At 45.2% G+C, this 21,044-nt stretch overlaps 1 protein-coding gene across 7 annotated transcripts in view; it reads left to right on the plus strand.

Annotated features, from left to right (window-relative positions):
* The first annotated feature begins 7,773 nt into the window (after positions 1-7,773).
* PLCB1 (phospholipase C beta 1) overlaps positions 7,774-21,044 on the plus strand; it is a 662,592-nt gene continuing 649,321 nt past the window's right edge. For all 7 annotated transcript variants that reach the window (XM_064475872.1, XM_031434233.2, XM_031434231.2 and 4 more), the window contains exon 1: positions 7,774-8,301. In XM_064475872.1, the coding sequence (XP_064331942.1) occupies positions 8,203-8,301 (99 nt within the window). In that variant the 5' untranslated portion in view covers positions 7,774-8,202. The remainder of the gene's footprint in view (positions 8,302-21,044) is intronic.

A 21,044-nucleotide genomic window follows, 5' to 3' on the forward strand; every position in this document is an offset into this window, starting at 1 on the left:
TCCAAGCCCTTATTCGGTCAATTCCCTAGCAGAGTATAATGTCAGCATTAACTTAAAAGACGGTATTCAAGTGAGAAAAAGCACAAAGTCACTGTCTCTGTAAATCATCCTAGACTGACATCCATGGCGACATCTGGCTCTAATTATGTAGTTGTTACAGTAGCATTGGGACCTATTTTTTTTTTTTTTTTTTTTTTTAGATAAAATGCATCACTTTGCTAGCTTTCTCATTATTTAACCTCACAGATACTTGGAGTACAATTCTTTTTCCATGAAAACCAGTGTTTCTACCCTGATCCTGAGTTGGTGGCATGACTAAAAACCGGTGATTTCTCCAGGAACAGAGACCCTGGGGAACTACATGGAAAAAACAAAAGACATTTTTCATAACCTGCTGGCACAGAGCGTTGAAAGGCATTTTGAAAACTGATGTGGAACAAAACAGTAGCACTAGAAGCCACCGGAGTGTTCAGTGTTTGCTTCTGTATCAGTTAGGGCTAGCTGTGCATAGGCTGAACTCCCACCCTTGCTCCACTCCCCCCCGGTCCCCCCACAAATTGTAGGGGTTTAAATGAGATAGAAACTTTTTCTGATTTAAAATCTAAGTGATCCAGGGTGATGTGACTGCTGGGAGACTAAGGATGTCCATCTTTCTGCTCTACCAGCCTGGCTCCTGATTTCCATTCTCAAGGTCACCTCCTGGCTGGAAGTCCAGCCCTCAAGTGGCCATTGCAAGGAGCAAGAAGGGGGAATGAGGGAAGGTGAACAAAGCACACTGCTCTTCCAAATTAGACTGAAGTCTGTTGGAGGAGGTCGTCGAGAGGACATGATCTATTGACCCGCGAGCTGGAGACAGCCAATCAGAGGCTACTTATCCCCTCCCCATCCCTGAAATTTGCATTCTGCACAGTGGGAACCCGTTTCAAGGATGCAACTTTGAGAGAGCACGTGTTGTTGAGACCATCTGAATGGGATATGTAACTGAGCCCCCTTAAGGCCTCTGTATAAACTTTAAGATTCTGGCAGGTGGGTGCGGAGTTCTCTTTTTTACAGCACCCGAGACAAACTTGGTATGTAAGTTTCCTTGCTTTTTTTTTTTTTTTAATTTAGGTATATTTGAGTTACAATGTTGTGTTAGTTTCTGATGTACAGCATAGTGATTCAGCTATACAAAGGTACATGTTCTTTCTCATCATAGGTTATTACAAGGTATTGAATGTCGTTTCCTGTGCTATTTTACTTGCCACCTACCAATCTGGATTGTCTGCCTCTTTTCTTTGGTCTCTTCCTGCCCTCCTTGCACAGAGGGGGCCAGTTTTGAATTTCCCTCGAGGGAACTTCTGAGGTTTTGAGCCAACAAGGTTCTCCTGCTACTGGCCTCCAGGAGAATGGATACTGGATAGGCAAGTAGAGCCTCTTTTAACAGAGTCTCCTTCACCTTTCCCCAGTGTTTTTGTATGTTTTACATAATAATATGATTGGTTGTGACCAAAGAGTTCGCTCTTAGATTGAAGGTGGGGCAACTGTAGTGAAATGCAAAAATGCCCTGATCTGAAACAAAATCATGTTCTTGTTTGTTAAAAGCCCAAGAAAATGCAAAAAAAGATGGTTATCCATATTTTACTGATGTTAGTGTATCAGTAAATGGTGACTGATATCTTTGCGTAGGAAGAAGAGGTACAAAACTGGAGAACTTAACTTCAGTTGAATTAAGAGGAGAATTATTATCCAAAACTAGTCAATAGGCCAAAAGATTTTTTTTTAAATGCAAATTCATTCATACTTTCAAAAGCTCAAAAATAATCATAAATTTCCTTTAAATTCTGGTGAGATATCACAAGAAGCCCAAAGGTTGGTGGTTATATTTGAAGTGAGAGAGATTAGAGGTGTGCTGACATTTATTTTTATAGAATAAGGAAGATGTGAATCTGGAAGATGAAATGAGTCATGAAGATTATACCTCAGCACTGTGTGTCTTGAACACTGTGTTGGAGGATCCGGAGATGGCAGGGTGAGGTGAAGAGGTCTTTCCTTGGTGCGATGCTTCTTCCGGTCCTGAGGCACAGTCTCTAACAGCTGCATTTTCTTTGAAATCGGGTTCTTCTTGGAGTGTCTCTCTTTAGACATTTTTAGATCTGCTTCCAAATTATTATGATTTTTTAATGGTATTTAAGGTGATCGGACGGATTTCAATGAAAGCTTTTTACTTTAAATGAAGGATAAAATCAAGTTTAAATGAGTATCAGGTTATTTTTCTGGTTTTTCAAGAAGAAAAAAAAAAAATCCACCATTTTGGTAACATAACCAAAGCAATCTGAAAGCTTTTTCCTTTTGTGTGATAGAACTTAGAGAAAACGCATTGTGCTATTAAGAAAGGGTTCAAATAAGAGCCTCCGGGGAAGAAAAAGTATAGCTCTATTTTCATGCATCAGTGGTAATTTTAAGTTGTTCTTCATTTGGGTCTTTGCCTGTCTCCGGATTTTACTGGATAACAGAACTCACTGAGTCAGACCTTGGCAATCTCATCACAATGTCCTTTCTTATTTATCGTCTAAGATGTATAAGTCTTATCTCTTATACTGATGAGCAATGTAATGATGATAATAACGAGGCTAGTGACGTTTCCTTCTTAGCTTAAATACCGTAAAAGTCTAGTTTTTGTTCACACAATTGTACTGTGCTGGTGATCAGGGTGACCTTCACCCTGAGGTCATCCAGGGACCCAGGCTAACAGAAGCTCTGCATTCTTCAACATGTTGTTCTCAAGGTCACCATGGGGATCCTCTTCATTCCAGACAGTCTGGCAGGGAAAGGGCATGGAGCAGCACTGATGGAGGGCTTTATGTACCAAAGACTATTTAATGTAACCCAGATGTGGTTATTATAAAGCTGGTCCTGGGCAGTGTTTCCCCGCCATATCTCTGTTATTTCAAAAAAGGTTGAGTTAGAGGAGCCCTGATGCTTAGATGCAATTAGAACTCATTTATTCGTAATGGAAAAGAGTTTTTGAATTCTAGAAGGTTAGAGATGAAAATGGATATGATTAAAGTTTACGGGATCAATGCAGGCAGAAAGAAATCGACTAAATCACAGACCACAGAACTAGGACACTGTTTTTGAATACTGCACATAAAAAGTTATTCTTGTGCACAGAAAGGCAATATAGTACAGTTTTAGAATAATTATAAGTGAATTAACTACTATTGATTAGCACTTTGTGCCAGAGATTTACATACATGATTTCACTGGATCTTCACAATAACTCTTCAAGATAGCGCAGTGCAGTGATTAAATGTGTCTGCTCTAGGGCCACGCGGCTTGGGATTGAATTCTAGTTCTACTTACTAGCTGGAAAATCTTGGACAAGTGTTTAACCCTTCCCTGACTCCGTTTTCCCCATTATAAAATGGAGATGATTATGATAACCTGGGTTCGTGGGGTTAATGAGAGGATTAACGTATTAGAGGTGGAAAACCCTTAGGATAGTGCCTGGCACATAATAAGCTTTCATCAATCATTACTATTTACCCGTCAACACATTAGGCTACTATTTCAGAGGGGCTAAGAGACTCCCAGCTAGTAACTGGTAGGTAGAGCTGGCTCTTAGAAAGTATCTCTGTTCCAATCAAAACATCTGTCCTTCTCACTGTGGCAGGCCTTAAGAGAGTTCTGATCTGCTAACCGACTGGCTGTATATCACAGTTTCCTAGGGGGGTTGGGAATATTTATATTATATTGTGGTTAAAAGTAGGAAGAAACTACTCAGATCTGATTTGTGAGTTCTAGAAGTGCCTAGCATGATGTTACGAGTTAAGTTCTAAAGCCAGTGATCCTGGGTCTCCATCCTGGTTCCAAGTTGTGTAACCTTGAGCAGGTTAATTCATCTCTCCAACTCTCAATTTTACAATCAATAAAATAGGGGATAGTAATATGGTCCACCAGATCAGCTGAGGCGAACAGCAAGGTGCAAAGCAATAAAGACATTTATTGCCTCCCTTATCAAGAGGTCTAGAGATGTTCACAAGGGGTTAACAATCTCATGAAGGACCGGCCAAAGCTCTTCAAAGCTCTCTTCATGTTTGTAGTTGGCTTTCCTCATTATAGGGTTATGCAAGAGAGAGGAAGAGAGCAGAGAGAAGCAGTTTCCACCTTCCTGAATCTATTGGCCAGATTTGGGTCCTTTAAGGACCTCCTAAACCGGTCATAGAGAAGGAGAATGTGATTCTGTAGTTGGTTGAGACCAATAGGCCAATCAGTTCATTTCCGGAGAAGAGGGAGGAGCCAATTTCCCTGAGCACACTGCTGCCTGAACCAAATCAGGGTTTGCTTACTAAGAAAAAGAGGGTGGGAGGGTGCTGCTGAACAGTAAGTGTTATGTTACTGAGTATCTGGGAGGTGCTTAGCTTAGTGCTCCTGCCAATGGTGACTACTCAGTAAAGGTTAGCTTTGCCAACTCCCCGAGGCTGACATTCTCCAGGGCAATTCAGTGCTCTCACAAAAACAGGCCCTTTTTTTTTTTTTTTTTTTTTTTTTTTTTTACTATTATTTTAAAAACAGAACAGAGCATTGAACTTGATGGATCACAGGTCTGGCTCACACAGTTTTGGATGTTCTTACAGGTCCCTTTGCACGGCAAAAATCCCCACACTTTAAAACTACTTCTGTCTTGTATTCCGAACCAGAGATGTGGAAAATGAGGGATGAACCAAGCTGTCTCCAGCCTCATCTTACATGTTGATGGTGGTTATCCCACAGCCTTTCTGCATCAAACTGCATCCTTCTGCCGGCAGAAGAAACTCCCTTAGCAGCCTCTGTTGGTCTTGAAGGCAAATGCTGCTCAGAATTCTATAGCTTTATTCTCCTTACATTCACAGCAACAAGCAACAGCTGGGAAGGATCAAAAATACTAGACGAATGACTCAACCAGCTACTTCTACAATAATGGTGTGTAACAAATGACCCCCCCCCCCCCGCCCCGAGTGTCCCACCAGCTGGGTGGATTCAACAATGAGCATTTTTGTCCTGCTCATAAGTCTGCCAGTTGGCTGGGTTCTGGCAGATCTAGGATGGGTTCTGTTGGATCTGCCTCCAGGCTGCAGATCGGGCCTTTGTCTGCCCCATATGGCTCTCTGAGACACATTTATCTCCGGGCAGAGACAAGAAACCCAAGAGGGCCAGCCCAACCTCACAAGCACATTTCAAGCTTTCTCGTAGGTCACGTCTTCTAACATCTCATTGGCTGATATCAATGGGGTGGATAAATACGCAGAAGCTAGTGGAAGTCTGTAAGGTCACGTGGCAACGCGTGTAGCTACAGAGAGGGAGAAGGAGCAGAGAGATGGTGCAATAAGCCACCGAGAAGAGCTCAGCCCACCTCCTCATATAGCCTAGAGCCCATTTCTAATCCTCCAAATTCCCCTTCTAGACGGCACATCTCTGGTCTGCCCTGCCTTCCTAAGCCACTTGGGTAGGTAAAGCCTAACTGACCAATAATCTTTCTGGTAGGTAACTGTGGAGGGCGGTGGGGGAAGAAAAGACAAAGAAAAGAAAAGAGGAAAGAACAAGTCTGGTAGGTTAGACCATTGAGAAGGGCAGCAACGTTAGAAGCAGAGTTGCCTTGAGGGTCTCTCGAGTAAAGGGAAGCAAAGTGAGAATCTGACGGTGCCTTCTGCACGGTAACTAGCAAGCCAGGGCCGCTGGGCAGAGGGTCTATGGACAGGATACTCAGGTTTTAGCTTAGGGACCTGTGATCAAAATGAAGCAAGTCGATCTTTAAAGAGATCCTTTGTAGCTAGTGGCTTCCAAGGACAAAGTGAGGGAGCAGGAGTCAAGGGTCGTATTCACCAGGTTATCCATGGTGACTATCATAGTGCCTAGAATATAGCTATAGATTTTTTGAATGCATTGAAATAGCAAATTTCCCCACCGGATTTTGGGTAATACTTTGACTGAATTTATAAACATTAGGCCTAAAGGCCCAATGGAGCAGAGGGGGAAAGAACAAATACTTAAGAGAAAGGAGTGTTTCTCTCCTTCTTTGTTCATATTCTGTTTCTTCATTTTTACTTTTTTAAAATATTTTTATTTATTTATTGTGTTGTTTTAATTATTTTTATTTTTGGCAGGGAAGGCAGGAGGTAATTAGGTTTATTTTATTTTTAGAGGAAGGACTGGGGATTGAACCCAGGACCTTGTGTATGCTAAGCATGCACTCTACCACTTGAGCTATACCCTCCCCTTTTTTCTTCATTTTAAAAATCAACTTTATTGAGATTTAATTCACTTACAATAAAATGTAATCATTTTAGGTGTACGGTTCTATGAATTTAGACAACTGCATTCACACATGATAGAGAATATTTCCATCACCCTGAAATGCTCCCTGGCTCCCCTTCCCTGTCAGTCCCTGCCCACTCTTGGCCATAGGCATCCACTGATCTGCTTTCTGTCAACATAGACTAGTTGGTCTATTCTAGAATTTCTCAAATGGACTCATGCAGTAGGTGGTCTATTGTGTTCAGCTTCTTTCACTAGGCTTCAAGTCTCTGATTTCTCCCTGTGGTTGGATGTCCATTCCTTTTCACTGCTGAATAATATTCCATAGTCTGGCATATCACAATTTGTTTATCCCTTCATCTGTTGATTGACATTTGTGGTTTCCAGTTTGGAGATATGATGAAGAAAGCTATGAACACTGCTGAACAAGTCTGTGTGAACATATGTTTTCATTTCTCTTGGGTAAATACATAGAAGTAGAAGTTCTGGGTTTTACGATAAATAAATGTTTAACTTTATAAGAGACTGTTCTTCAAAGTGGCTTTATCATTTTATACTCTCTTCAGCAGTGGATGAAAATTCCAGCGGCTTTGCATCCTCTTAAGCATTGGTATTATCAGTTTTTAAAATCTGAGCTATTCTGGTGGGGGTATCTCTTTCTTTGTTTTAAATGAAATGAGAAATATTTGTTGAATGAGGACAGACAACTATCTTTACACCGAGGTTCCTAAATGACCAAGTTTCTATCAGTAAGACAGCTCTTGCTTTCTCTTTCTGTCTCTGTCCCTGTCTCTGTCCCTGTCTCTTTCTCTCTCCCTCTCTCTCTCTCTCTCTCTCTCTCTCTCTCTCTCTCTCTCTCTCTCTCACACACACACACACACACACACACACACATACACACACACAGGAGATGGGGCCTTCTGTCTCCGTGGGAGATAAAACCATTGTTTCTCCCGGGATGGGCTTGCTGTCTCAGAAGCACAACTTAACCACATGCCAGGACTTCAAGACCAGCGCGCTGCAAACTCTCAGGTGCGGTTTCCCCAAAGCGCTCTCATTCCAAGCCTCTCAACTGCTGTCTTCTCTACTAGTGAATAATGATCTTCTTTTCAAAAAGCTGGTTTGTGGCCAGAGCTGGAGAGCTCCAGCTAGAGGGGAGAGCTGTGGGCTGCTTCTCCGATCCCTCCCGCCGGCGGCTTCCTTTTCCCACCCAGTTTGCACCCAAAGACACTCCCGGCTCGGGCTCCTGTTCCCCGGAAAGCCCCGAGGCGCGCAGGGCTCCCGGACACCCCGGCACCCGCGGCACCCGCGGCACCTTGCAGCCGGGGCACTGGGCATGCTCAGAGGCGCGCGGGCGGCGCAGGCGTTGGCTGCAGTGGCGCCCGGCAGCCGGAAGGTGCCGCTGCGTCCCCGCTTCCCGGCGCCTGACCCAGCGCGCAAAGTTGGGCTGGGAGCCGCCGGGGGAAGGAGGGACCGAGAGAGCGCGGGCGGCGGGGAAGGGGGGCGGGAGGAGGAGGGAGGAGGGGAAGGAGCAGGGCGGAGGGGCGCCGAGCGTGTGTCACTCGCTCTCTCCCTCTGTGTCTAGAGGATGTGCTGAATGGTGCGCCGGGAGGCGGCGGCGGCCGAGGAGCAGTATCCGGCGGCGGCTGGCAGCCCAGGCTGCCCGGCTCGGCGGCTCTTCGCCCTCCGAGGCTCCGCATCCACCGCGGGCGCCCGACCCCGCGTCCCGCCCGGGCATGGCCGGGCGCCTCGCCCCCGCGCGCCCCGCCTGCTGAGCCGCGCCGGAGGAGGTGCGGAGGCCGGGAGGCCGGGGGAGGCCCGCGCGGGAGCAGAGGCGAGCGCCTCCGGAGCCGAGGAAGGAGCCCGCGCCCCGCGTCCCGTCCCTGCCGCGCTCGCCCGGGCCGCCCGGAGCCCAGATGAGCCCTGATGGCCGGGGCTCAGCCCGGAGTGCACGCTCTGCAACTCAAGCCCGTGTGCGTGTCCGACAGCCTCAAGAAGGGCACCAAATTCGTCAAGTGGGATGATGTAAGTCGGGGCGGCCGGCGGGGGCGCCGGCGGGGCGCGGGGCAGGGCGCGGGCCGCTCGTGGGGGTGGGGCGAGGGGCGCGTGATGCAATGGGCGCACCGGGCCAGGCGCGGGGCCTCGGCGCGCTCAGGTCGCCGCTGCCCCGGCGGGTGGCCGACCGCAGCCGCTCGGCGCGCGTTCCAGGGTCCCCGGGTTCAGGAGTAGACGTCCTGGCTGGGTCTGGCCAGCGCCCCCCGAGGGTCTTAAATCTTTTGGGCCAGTGGAGCAGAAGGGGCGGGAGTAGCCGGGTGACGGGTCCTGAGTTTGGAAAGTGGGAAGGGTGGAGTTGGGACCAGCTGGGAAGCGCTGGGGTTTGAGTAAGTCGCGCCCGTCTCCGCCCGCAGAGGCACCCTCTGTTACCTCCTTTGGTCCCTTTGAAGACGGAGCTGCCCGGGAGTCCGAAAGTGTTTAGTGATTGCTCACCATCTTAGCGCTTTCCTGGGCGCCCACACGGCAGGAGCAGAGGACACACAGCGGTCCAGCCGACAGGTGGTCGGTGATGCCAAACTTCCGCTCCTGGCTCCGGAGTGAAGGGCCCTGAGAAGGACTGGAGAGGACACAGCTGGGGAGGGCTGCAGAGCAGAAGGGGGACACTGAGGGGCCGATGAGGACTCAGTGGGCCTGCAAGCAAAGTGGGCTTGGGGGGCTCAAGTTTCTGAGAACTGAGCTGGCTGGAGTCTTCAGTTCAAAATAGACGCGGGAGGACAGTCCCCCAATTTACCTTCATTTTCTTCCAGATGGGGGTGAACTTTGCCTAGTCCCGGATCTCCAGTGTTTTACATGATCCCTGGACCCTAGAACTTAAAGTGAACCCCCCACTTCCACCCCTATTGCCTTCAAACACTTGAATTACTAATCTTGCTGAATACGTGGGAATCTTAAGAGGGAGGACAGTGTAGTATCAGTTTTATGTCCTGGGTGTCATTCAAAGGTTTGATAGGAACAGCCCACTGCAATAAACCTGAGCTGCTGGATCTAAGGAAATTTAGGTCCAAATGACTAGGACATCGCTTAAACGGGAGGAATTATAGGAGAATGAGGCGTTCTTCTTGCTGAAAAGATTTTCCACCTAGTAAATTATAGCCTGTTAACCTCCAGGGTATTTTTCTTTAATCTTCTTAAGCCATTTTCCAGTGTCTGAAAACAATTTAAATATTCCAGGTAGCGAATCCAATTACTTAGCTGAGTGGGTCTGTGTCTATATTTTGTCCATTTGGAAGTGCCAGAGGGACTTGGAGGATGAGCCCACAGCTTCCCTGAAAGCTCATGCCAATTATCAAACGCTGTAGACGTCCTTTTATTATGGACTTTCCACTTTTCCTCTTCGGTCCTAGTCGGATGACCGGATGTCTTGTATCAGTGAAGTAGAATCTAAACAGTAATTTCAGACACAGATGAAATGCTCTGTTTGTGTCAAGGAAAGACAAAAAAAGACAATGCAGTTCAACAACAAATAAAACATCTTGAAATCCTCAGATAGAGAGCTCCTGTGATGGGGGATGTACTGAGAGTGAAGGCAGAAAGAAGAGAGAGAAAGAGACTTCGCAGGAGAGAGGAGGGTATTCCAGCATAAACTCTGGATTGATTCACCGTGATGATTTTAAACTGCATTTTAACTAATTCTCCAGAATGTCTTGTTTGGAAAAAAAATACCCAGTGTCACTTTAAAATGTGAAGGTTTAATATGGAAACACATTTTGATACATCCAGGTAGATGATTTTTATTATGTGCTTTTATGTCACATGTATTTCTTCCTCACCTACTAATAGCAGGCCCTGGACTAGATCCGGGGGTGGTGAAGAAAGCAACAGAACCCCTGCTGTTACAGACCTTACATGCGAGGTGGAGGAGACAGAAAATTATCCAGAACACCAGTGATACAGAGATTATGAGGGATGCAGGGAGAGTGATGGAGAGGCTGCTGGTGGAACACCACCTACAGAACGTGAGAAGGACTTGCCCTGGACACTGAACAGTGAGTTTCCGGGGAAGTCCTGTAGGAAGGCTGTGGGTCCTAAGGGGGCCAGTAGACTCTCAGATCTTTTATAGGGGAGGACCCAGACTGCACCCAGGAGTCAGGTTACCTGGAATATAATGAAGTATCCTGCAAGTTCCTTCGTTGGCCTTCTTGGTCTCCATGGTAATCTGTGGAGTAAAAAGGACCCTCGGATGGCTTTTTCCTCCCCAGGTGTCACCCTTCTACTCTTCTCAGTTCATATTTGCCCTTCTAGAATCAAGGCCCTTTAGGTTATCTGGCTAATTATATGATGGATGTGCATTGAAGACAAAAGGGAACTAGATCTTGAGTCCAAAGGCCTGGGTTTTCCTACTGATACTTTTATCAGTCAGCTGTGTGACTTTAGATTAATCACTTAACCTCTCTGAGTCTTTGCTGCCTCTTGCACAGACTGTGAGAATGCTGCATTTCCTACCTGTGTCATCGAACAGTTGGCCGTAACCAATAGGCTAAAGCAGCACTTCTCACACTCGAACCTACATCAGAGGCTTTGTGCGTGAAGAGGGCTTGGGAACCCTTAGGCCGCTGGGCCCCACCCTCAGTTTCTGATTCAGAAGGTCTGCGTTGGAGCCCGAGACTCTGCATTTCTCATAGGGTCTCATGGTGATGCTGCTGCTGCTGCTGCTGCTGTTTTGGGGGAACGACACTTTGAAATCCCTGGGGTAAGGGTTGTGAAAAAAACTTGGAATGTATGGTAGAGGGCACAATCCTGTTGGCCTGTGTAAATTGTCAGTGGTTTGTAAGTTGAATGTATCTCCGTGTTTGCATTTTGAGAATTCTCCCAATTGTTACCTTTCTACCTAATTAGGAGGTAGAAAAACCTCAGTGACATGATCGTGGACAATCTTTTTAGATCTTCTGGGATATTTTATAAAGTATCTCTGATGTCCAGGCTGGCTTAACTCACATCCATCCTTTTTTTTTTTTTTTTTTTTTTGAATTTCTTATGTGCATTGAAAAATTTTCAGCATTTTTACCTGCTAGTGGGATTATTAGAAAAGGAAAGGAAGGAGAGATTTTTGAGAGGCTGTCTCGCTTGGCTTCCTGTCTCTGAGCAGAGGAGGCTGCTGGGTTTTTCCTTTTGGCTCTGACTTTGGGAAATACCCACTGCCCCTGCCCCCAGAGTGCGCCTCATCTACTTGTGAGGAAGAGTAAATGCTGGAAATAATTTAAAACGTCTCAAATATCTGATCTCACTTAAACATTGTCAGCCCTCCTTTCTGACCTTTCAGAGGAAGAATGGGCAAACCCAGAAAACAGATTCTCAAAGCCCATTAGAAAGCACAATGGTACGTTTGAAAATGATGAGTTTGGGGTGCTCAGAATTGTGAAGAGATTTCCTCCTGTTCCTTGAGTGATTAAAGCACCATCATCACCAGTCCTGTTGTCCTGACCACCAAATAGAAAGGAGGATGTCACCCAGAGGGTGCCGTGCCCTGTGTAGCCTGTTGGCTGCCTACCAGTATCATGGTGAGGGTGGCTGGCAAAAGCTTTCACTCTGGCATTAACCAATCACAACAGAGGTGGGCAGTGGAGCTGGAGTGGGGACCTGGAGACATCCGCCAGTAGATAAAGGGCTGACCTATGGTGGCTGTGTGTTTCACCAGTGATATGAAAGGATGCACCCTGCTTTTATTTTGCATCTGGACATGGTCAGGCTCTGGTCCTCAGAGGTGGGTGTACAGGACTGGGGCGTTTGGGAAAGTTCTGTGAGATGGACAGTGGGAGGGAGTTCCTTTCTCCATGTCAGCTGGGGAGTTTGGGAGTTGGGGGACTGGCCCTCTTGTTCCTCTGTGTTGGACAGGATGTGGCAGGAAAGAGGAAGCCTCCCCAAGCCCTGATTTGCCCCCATTTAACATCCCAGGAATCTGTCTCTTCCTTGTGCAACCTCTGGGGCTGGAAGGGCTTCCTCATTTGTTTGTTCTTTCTTTTTCTCCCCTCTCACCCTTTCAGATTCAGATCTCCCTGTGGGTAAGTTGCTTAATGCATCTCTACCTCAGTTTCCTCCTGTGTAATGTGAGGATTGTAGGATTTCCTCTTGCACCGAACAGCTGGCACTGTCCACCGAGTGAAGGCACACGCATTGCTCGGTGTGGTGCCTGACACACAGCACTCAATAAAACATATTCTTAAAAGTGATTGTCCCCCAGTAATTAGAGGGCATGACTTTTATCAAGGCGGTCAGTATGAGTTAGATGACTCTTTTATTCTACATGTGGGAAGATCCAGACCTTCCTTCCATTTCCTTTAATGTGCGTTTTGATTTCCATATTTTATACTTTGAAAAGGAAAAAAAATCAGATTTTTACCCTTTTAAAAAAAATACAGGTATTTCAGAGAAAAATGAATCTATGTGAAAAGCAGGACCCTTTCTCTTTAAAGCAAGTCAGTTTACAGAGCATCCGAATTGTTTTATTACTACTTAGAAACCTTAAAAATATATGTATATGTGCACACATACAGTAAGTGTGCAGGTATGATGCCCAGAGGAGGAGGAAGCAGTTACACAAAACTCTTGTAATTTAGCAAGAAAAATTATATATATATGTAAAATCTCACATCATACATCCTATCTCACAAGTGTAACTTTACATTCAAAAGTCATAAAAATTGCTGGACTGGCTAAGTTGTTTGAGAAGATGGCTTAGGAGGTTTGGATTTGCATTAATGCCCTGTGGACTTGAAAAAAGCAACTCCTGTCCCCACTCCACCCCTCCGCCCTCCTTCACAAAGTAACCCACAGTTAAAACAGGTAATCACAATAAAAAACCGTGTTAGTATATTGCATGTTTCTCAGCATCCTGCACAGAAGCTCAGTCAGAACTTTTGCATTAGGTAGAATCTGCAGTTGCAGTTTGCACAATGATGACAAGATGACACTGGCAAGATTAATGAGGGAGCAGAGGGGAAAGGGTACATGAGGTGGGCAGTCAGCAGCATTCCCCCGGGAAAGGTTATATGGGAAATAGGGAAGAAACAGCTCTGGTTGGTAAGTGGTGGATCCAAATGCAGCCCCCAGGGGGAGAGGTGGATTTTAGACTGGGAGGCTAACAGGTGCCGTCTAAAATGCCACTTAAACATACCCAACTTGGTCCTTCTTTCATGTCCAAAGACCTTTTGTGAATCTCTCATGGGCAGTGATTACTGTAATCTAATTGTAAGAATAAAACTTTCCCAAAGTGAGTCAATAAAGCTATTTTAAACTTTTTATCAGAGTGGAACGTTCACGAAGTGAAACAAGCAAACCTCGTGGTCAGCCGGATCAGTTTTCACGAAATGAACACTCCTGTGTAAGCAGCACGCGCAGTTAAGAAACAGCAATGCCAGCCCCCACCCCCGAGTGCTCCCCACTGGCCCCTCCACCCCATCGCCCTGTCTTATAACCCCATAGGCTAGTTGTGCCTGTCTCTGATCTAATAAAGCTCTTTTTATTTTCAATGAAAACAAAACCAAACCTCTTCAGCCTAAAGCATTTTTTATTTTTGCTGAACGGACCCTTCTCAACAATAACAACGAAAGTGACTTCTCCTGGGTTTAGTTGGACCTTGATTAAGTGCTTATCTATCCTAAGGTGAAGCCTGGGAAGTGAAGCAGGTACGGTAAATGCCCCGAAGGAGGAAACAGTTAAACAAAGCTCTAGTAATTTAGCAGGGAAATATAATACCTACAGGCTGTTATTGGCAGAGCAAAGCAGGCTAGCAGAGTGCCATTTCTGGAATCTATTTTTCTCTAGTGGGTTTCCTCTCTTGTCTTGCCTGACTTTGATATTCGCACCTATGGTGCATTAGGGTAATTTACTCTGTCTATTAGCATATCTCCAATACTTCCCATGAACGTTGAGCCTGTCAATAAATAGCTTCAAATTATATTTACCTGCAACGACCGTTTAAATGGGACGGGAACATTTTGCTTTTTCTGTGTTGAGCTTGGCAATCTGTAGTTAAATGTTTCTTTATCAGGATTGTTGCATGTTATCCTGAACAAGGAGTGCCAGCTGAAAATGGAGTGGGATTGATTGTGAATTGTTGACCAATGCTGTGGGTCTCCTCCGAAATGATAAAGCTTTGAAACTGAAAATGTTTAGTTTTCCTGTTACCGGAGCCAATAGGAGGTTCATGCGGCCTTTTGAGACCGTGTCATAAGTTCCATCTGCTCAGACAGATGTCATTATGCTCCCCTTTTCTTGATCTATTCCCTGTCCCATCCCACAGTCAGAGCCACGTGCCCCTCTGTGTCGGTAAGGAAGGGTACCAGGACAGACTTCTGAGATCATTTACACATGAGAGCTTAAGGAAGCCGTCAATTTCTGTAAAAAACTAAATGAAATAACATGTAAGGAAGGCCAGACTCTTTAAGAGTTCTTCAATTTCCCGTCTGATCTCTTTATGTTCTGTTAGTTGATTTTACTATTTTCTTCACGTGTTAATTTCAATTTGGGGAAATTTTAAATTTTGTTTCGAAAAAATGCTTGGATATATGCTTAGATACAGTTGAAGTTGACTAAATCTATATACATTTATCGAGAAGCTTAATTATTGTAAATGGAGAAACAATATTATATAAAATAAGAAAAAATATTTTGTATTAAAGGAGAATTAAAAGCATCTTGCATCTGGTTTTCATTTCAAGGACTCTTTTAGTTCCCGGTATTTGCCGCGTGTTTTGTTTCTTTTAATTGCAAGGAAGTTTTATGAGCAAGCTCAAGGAAAATGGGTTAGTTAGCAAAGCACTTTTACCTGAACTGTCCTGGTGGCTATCAATATATAACATCGATACATAGGAGATTAATCAATTATTTTTTCTGTTTAAAGATCAGATTTTCTTTGAAACTTGCTCATGAAGTAAGTAAGGAGGAGTTAATTTGATTCATTTTATAGAAGAGGCCATATGAGCTCAAAAAGGAGAAGGAAGACCCCAGAGCAAGTCAGCGAGTGGTCCAGAAAATTAAAAAAAATGAAGGATGCTGGCCAGGATGCTGTCTCAGGTGTGCTGTTTGGTGCTAAGTGAGTCTCACTTAGCATCCTTTCCCACATCGTCCTAGTGGGAGATTTTATAATGCAGAATCTGGAAATCTAAAGCTACATTTATTAGACTTCTTTGAGGCATCTGATATTCCGGCTGCAAATTAAGTTCCATCAGTATGAGACGCAGCTCCATGAGGTGTGGAGGGCAGAAATGTGAAAAGAGGCCATGTGTCTGCATTCCTTGGGTTGTTTCTGCAGACGTATGGGATGCTGAAGGAAGACGTTATTATCTTCTGGAGCCGTTCTCCCGTGTCTGGTGATAAAGAGGCAGTGGCGACAGTGGCTGGTCCCTGTTTTCAGATCAGTCTTCCTTTGTCTTCAGCTAAGCTGGCATGTCTTTGACTCCAGCAATTGCTTCTTGATTTCTCACCTTTCTGAATGTGGTGGAGGCAACAGCTCTCCTTAAGGGTCAGTGGCTCACATTCTGGGGTCGTTCACGGAGGCTCAACCTGGACTACTTCTCCAGTCTTTCTAGTGATACTGTCAGGTGCTTTATTACATGTCACAAAACTCCTTTGCGTTCAGAATTTCCAGGGAAGTTTTTGTTTCCTTCGCTAACCCCTGCCCAGTGTGGCCTCTTACAGTTCTAGGGTTTCATGACTTGTGTCCTAATGTGCAATGTTATCAACACCCACGCATCCTAGGTCATTTTCTCCTTCAATATTGCATTTGAGCAAAATGGAGCTTTGCTATAATGCTGCCTCTGGGGTTCAGTATTGAGAGTGAGTCCTGATAACAGGCCCTGGTACTTGTAAACCACTGTTACGTATCTGCAGTCACCCCCATTCAGTCACCAAGACCACCTTGAGTGGCAGGAAAAGACAAGTGTTCTTATTCTCATTTTACGCGGAAGGAATCTGGGGCTGGTGGGTGGTGACTTGTCCAAGGCACACAACTAGGTAGAGACAAGGTCGGGTTTAAAACTAGGTCTTCTGGGTAAAGCCAGGGCTCTTGCCAGTCCACCCTGGCATCTGCAAACAGGATCGTTTTGGTAACAAAAAGGCTTTTAATAGAATCCAAATGGATACAAGTTGAATGAGGTTCACTGACTTGGCCAAAGAATCTGCCTGATTTTAGGATTCATTCAAATGAGGCTTAGATCCCTAGTCTTCAAAAATAGCTATTTTTATAATGTATATACAAAGTCCATTTTTGTCCTACAATGTAGGATGTGGCAATGTGGGAAAACTTCATGGCTGCTTTGAGGCACAAAGGCCAGTGTACAGTCCAGTCTACAAACGTCTACATCAATCAGTCAGTCAGTGCAAGGCAGGCTCACGGAAAGATAGTCAGGAACGGTGTTCAAACAAAGGTCATTCTTTTCATTACCTAATAAGTGACACTTTGTGTCCAGCAGGACTCATTTACATTTTCCATTCTTTTTCTCTTCCCAGCATCCTTGAAAATGTTGTCCTTTGTTGGATTCCCATTAAGACTGGTACCACGGCTTCCTGCAGGAAATCTTTGATCTTGGAAGGTTAAGGATATATTGGGCGAGAAGGAAGTGTAGCACCCAAGCAAGATGGAATTCAAGGTTGTGGTCAGTTGAGAGGCCAGATCTGGATTGCCATGCAGGAAGGTGCATGCAGGGAGGTGGAAATGCCCTGTCTATACTGCAACTGGACTGGGGCTTCTGGAACACTTTATATTATCTATCTTCTTTCCCTAGGGCCAAGCATAAACCTGGCTCTCAGTAGGTGCTCGGGGAATGTTTGTGGGATGAAGGGCTGATCTGGTGTGTTTTTGGTTCATAGTGGGTTTATAGCAGTGGGTGTGTGTTCAGTCTTGAGGCAGACCTGGAGGGCGATCATACTTCCAAGAGGCCTTCACAACTCACTGCCTCAGGCATTGGTTGGAAAGCCCTACCCTACATCTTTCCATTCCATCTGAAACCTCCCAGAATCCCAGGGCCTCTGTGGCCTCCTTAGCTTTGGTTTCTCTGTGTGAGTTCCAGAAGCAAATGTTCATTGTCAGTACAGAGGTGCTTGCTGTCACAGCACTGAGAGCCCTAAAAAGGGCTAAATATGGCTTAAGGTTGAACTCAGTTGGGATTCAATGTTGGTCAAAAATTATGATAGTTAGTGTATTTACATCTCTTATTCTGAGTATTACCCTTGGCTTTTGTTTCCTGAAAAAGACACTCACACACGTACCCAGATTTTGTGATGAAAATTGACCTGGAAATTCGGAAGTGTTGAGAGGGACAGAACAAAAGCCTGATGGTTGTGGAAACATCCTGTCTATCACAGTGACCATTCACAAAGAGAGAAACGAGTGTGTGAGCTTTATTACCAAAATGAGAAAAATATTGAAAGACACCTAGTTTAAGATTATTTATAATAGAAACTCCACCTCCATTATTTCTTCTGTATAGAAGAAATGGAAGTCCCTGGGACAGGATCGTTGACTTCCTCCCTTCCCCACTCCTGGCTTAGTGTTCTTGGGCCACCTCCATTGTCCCACCTGCCCTCCTGTCCCTGGGAAAGCAACATACCTTCTCCATGTCCTGGAGCCCCTGCTTCCTGGTTTCTCTGCATCTCAGATTCATGATTATACTCCCCTTTGACCGTATCTGTGAACGATTTGTCTCTGTTGAAGCTCTTCTAAATACGCTCTTTAGTCATAAAAATGCCAATACAGAATACAGCACAGGGTCTTTCCATCACCTTCATCCTATAGTTACTGCCCCCTCCCCCCTCCCCTCCTCCCTCCCCCTCCCCTGTCCTCCCCACTCCTCCCTCCATGATGAACATACAACTTCTATCCACCAGCAACTTTCCTCACACCCCGCTCGTTCCTCTGCCCTCCAGAGCCTTATTCTACCTTTACCACCGCTTTGAAACTTCTCTTGCCATGGCTGCTGGCAACCTTGGGTGCAGCCTAACTGATATTTTTTTCAGACTGGACCTTGCTTCTTTTCCCTTCAGGTTCCTTCCATCCACCCATGCAGCATTCATCCTTTAAATATGTACTGATGCCTCTGATAAGCCAGCCGTTTGGCTAGTGTAGTGGATTTATGATGCTAAACGATTTGGTTCCTGCCCTCATGGAGTTTGTATTCTGCGGGGGGAGATGCCGCAGTAACTGTGATAAGTCCTATGGAAAAAAAAAAAAAAAAAAGGACAGAAGTCCATGTGAGTATAGGGAGTTTGGTGTCCCTTTTTGGAGAAATTCTCTTTTTGGGAAGACCTGAGTTAGAAGTGGGCCTTAAGCCACATGAGGAGAGGCGTGTGTCAGAGTCAAAGGAATGGCACCTGTGGGCAGTCTAGGAGGGAAGAGACCATGGGGCTTCAAAGGACAGAGAAAAATAAGCAAATGAGGAGCTGGGTGGCTCAGATAATGTTGGCAGGATGGCGGAGGTGGGGCGGAGGGGTTGCTTATATATTGCTTACGCCACTGCAAGATTTTATCATGAAGTTAATGGGAAGCCATTAAGGCTGTGCTTCTCAATCTCGATACTGTTGACATTTGGGTCCAGATAATTCTTCGTTGTGAGGGTTGGCCTGTGCGTCGTAGGATCCTGGCCTCTACCCACGACGTGCTGGTAGCAAGACCCCCAGTGTGACAACCAAAATTGTTTCTGGACATCGCCAGCATTCAGAACCACTGATTAAAGTTTAAACCCCTGATTTAAATCTTAACTGATTTTGAAGTATCCGGCCACTGCATGTGCGTGCATGCATGCATGCATACGCACACATACTCACACACACGCATGGCCAGGAGGCCCAAGAAAAGATGTTCAACAGCATTAGTCTTTAGTGGTCAGGGAAATGCATATTAAAACCACAGTGAGAGGCCACTTTGCATTCCCCGGACCTAGATCGTACCGAAATGATCAGTTGACTCATCGGATGCCCCCGGTGAACAAGGAGCACCTTGGAGGAGGGGGATCTGGACTTCCATTTGAATCCCTGGTACATGTCTGAAGTCGCTTGGATAGTATTTGAAGAAATAAGCTTCCAGCTTTTTCCCTGTATTTTGTTACAAGAGATTTTTATACGTGTCAGTAAAAGGCAAATATCTTACGGTGCCTGCGTTCACTGCTTTCATCCTCCATCCTGGACCTTCTTACCTCCTGCGCTTTCCTTTACTCGGGGACGTTTCAGACGGGACAGACTCTGGGAAGAAGGTTCTCGCCAATGCTGATGCACCTGGACGTTTTCCTTTGTGGGTCCTGATCTCACACTCTGGCACCCAAGGCTGCCTTTATTGTGTGTGCTTTTTTTGTTTTTTCCATAGTCTGGGCTGTATTGCTGACGTTGAGCATCACGTCTGACTTTCTGTGACCCTTAGAATTCTTTTTCCCTTCCGTAGCTGTTTCCCCCCTAACGTAGCTTTGCTGTGTTTCGCTCTTTTCCTGACGCGAGTCTCCGGCAGTCCCTGTGGAACACGGCTTGTGGTTTTCCCTTGCTGACTCTGTGACATTGATTGGTTTCGAAGTCCACATCTCTTGCCAGGTGTGCTCTCCTGTTCACCAGCAGGAGCACATCGAGTCACTGTGGAGTCAGGATTGCGGTCCACTGGGGCCAGTAGACTTTCTGACAGTGGTACTGAGGGATGTGCTGGGATCTGTGGGCTGGTCCTCGACACTAGCCTTTAGGTGTAGCATTATAGCTTGTACCCGTTTTCTAGGGTGTCTACAACAAAGCAGGATGGACCGAAGTGCTTAAACAACACACATGTATTTTCTCTCAGTTTCGGAGGCTGCAAGTCTGAGATCAAGGAGTTGGTGGACTTGTCCTTTCTGGGGACCATGAAGGAAGAATCTACTCGAGGTCTCTCTCCTGAGCTTGGAGGTGGCTGACTTCTCCCCATGTTGTCATGTCACCTTCCCTCTATGTGTATCTGTGTTCAAATGTCCCCTTTTTATATGGACACCAGTTGTATTGAATTAGGGCCCGTCCTTATGACATCCTTTTAATTTAAACACCTCTGTAAGGATTGTCTCCAGGTAGGGTTGCAATTTGAAGTACTGGGGTTAGGACTTGAACATAAGAATTTGGGGGGAAGACACAGGTAAGCTCATTGCACACCAGACCCTGGTAAAGCAGAGCCCGGAGAGTAGCAACGTATTGGCTCTATTCAGATATTTGAAGAGTTGACACTGGAGAAGCAACTGGATTTATTTTTGTATCACTTAGATGTTAAAACTACATAGTAGCTGACAGGGTGGGTATAGCTGAGTGTGTGCCTAGCATGCACAAGGTCCTGGGTTCAATCCCCAATACCTCCATTTAAAAAATTAAATAAATAAACCTAATTACCTTGCTCCTCTGAATAATTAATCCCCTGCACCAAACAAACAAATAAAAACCTAGATAATGGTAGCTGCATATATGGAAAAATCCCAAAACTTTCCAACTAGATATCGGACCAAATTTGCTTTCTGAAAAAGCTTTTCCTGTTAAGGAGAAAACTTATTTTCTCATGATGGTTTACAGCTTTACTGCCCAGTAGAAATATAAATGAGCCACATTGGAAGTTTTAAATTTTCTAGTAGCCACATGAAAACAAGTAAAAAGAACAGGTGGAATTGATTTTAACAATATAATTTATTTAAACCAATATAATAATTTAAATATACAATCAATATCAACCAGTATTCACGAGCTATTTTACATTCTTGTTTTCCTTTCCAGTCTTTCAAACCTAATAGCAC

This window comes from Camelus dromedarius, chromosome 18, assembly GCF_036321535.1.
Source record: "Camelus dromedarius isolate mCamDro1 chromosome 18, mCamDro1.pat, whole genome shotgun sequence".
Classification (NCBI taxonomy): domain Eukaryota; kingdom Metazoa; phylum Chordata; class Mammalia; order Artiodactyla; family Camelidae; genus Camelus; species Camelus dromedarius.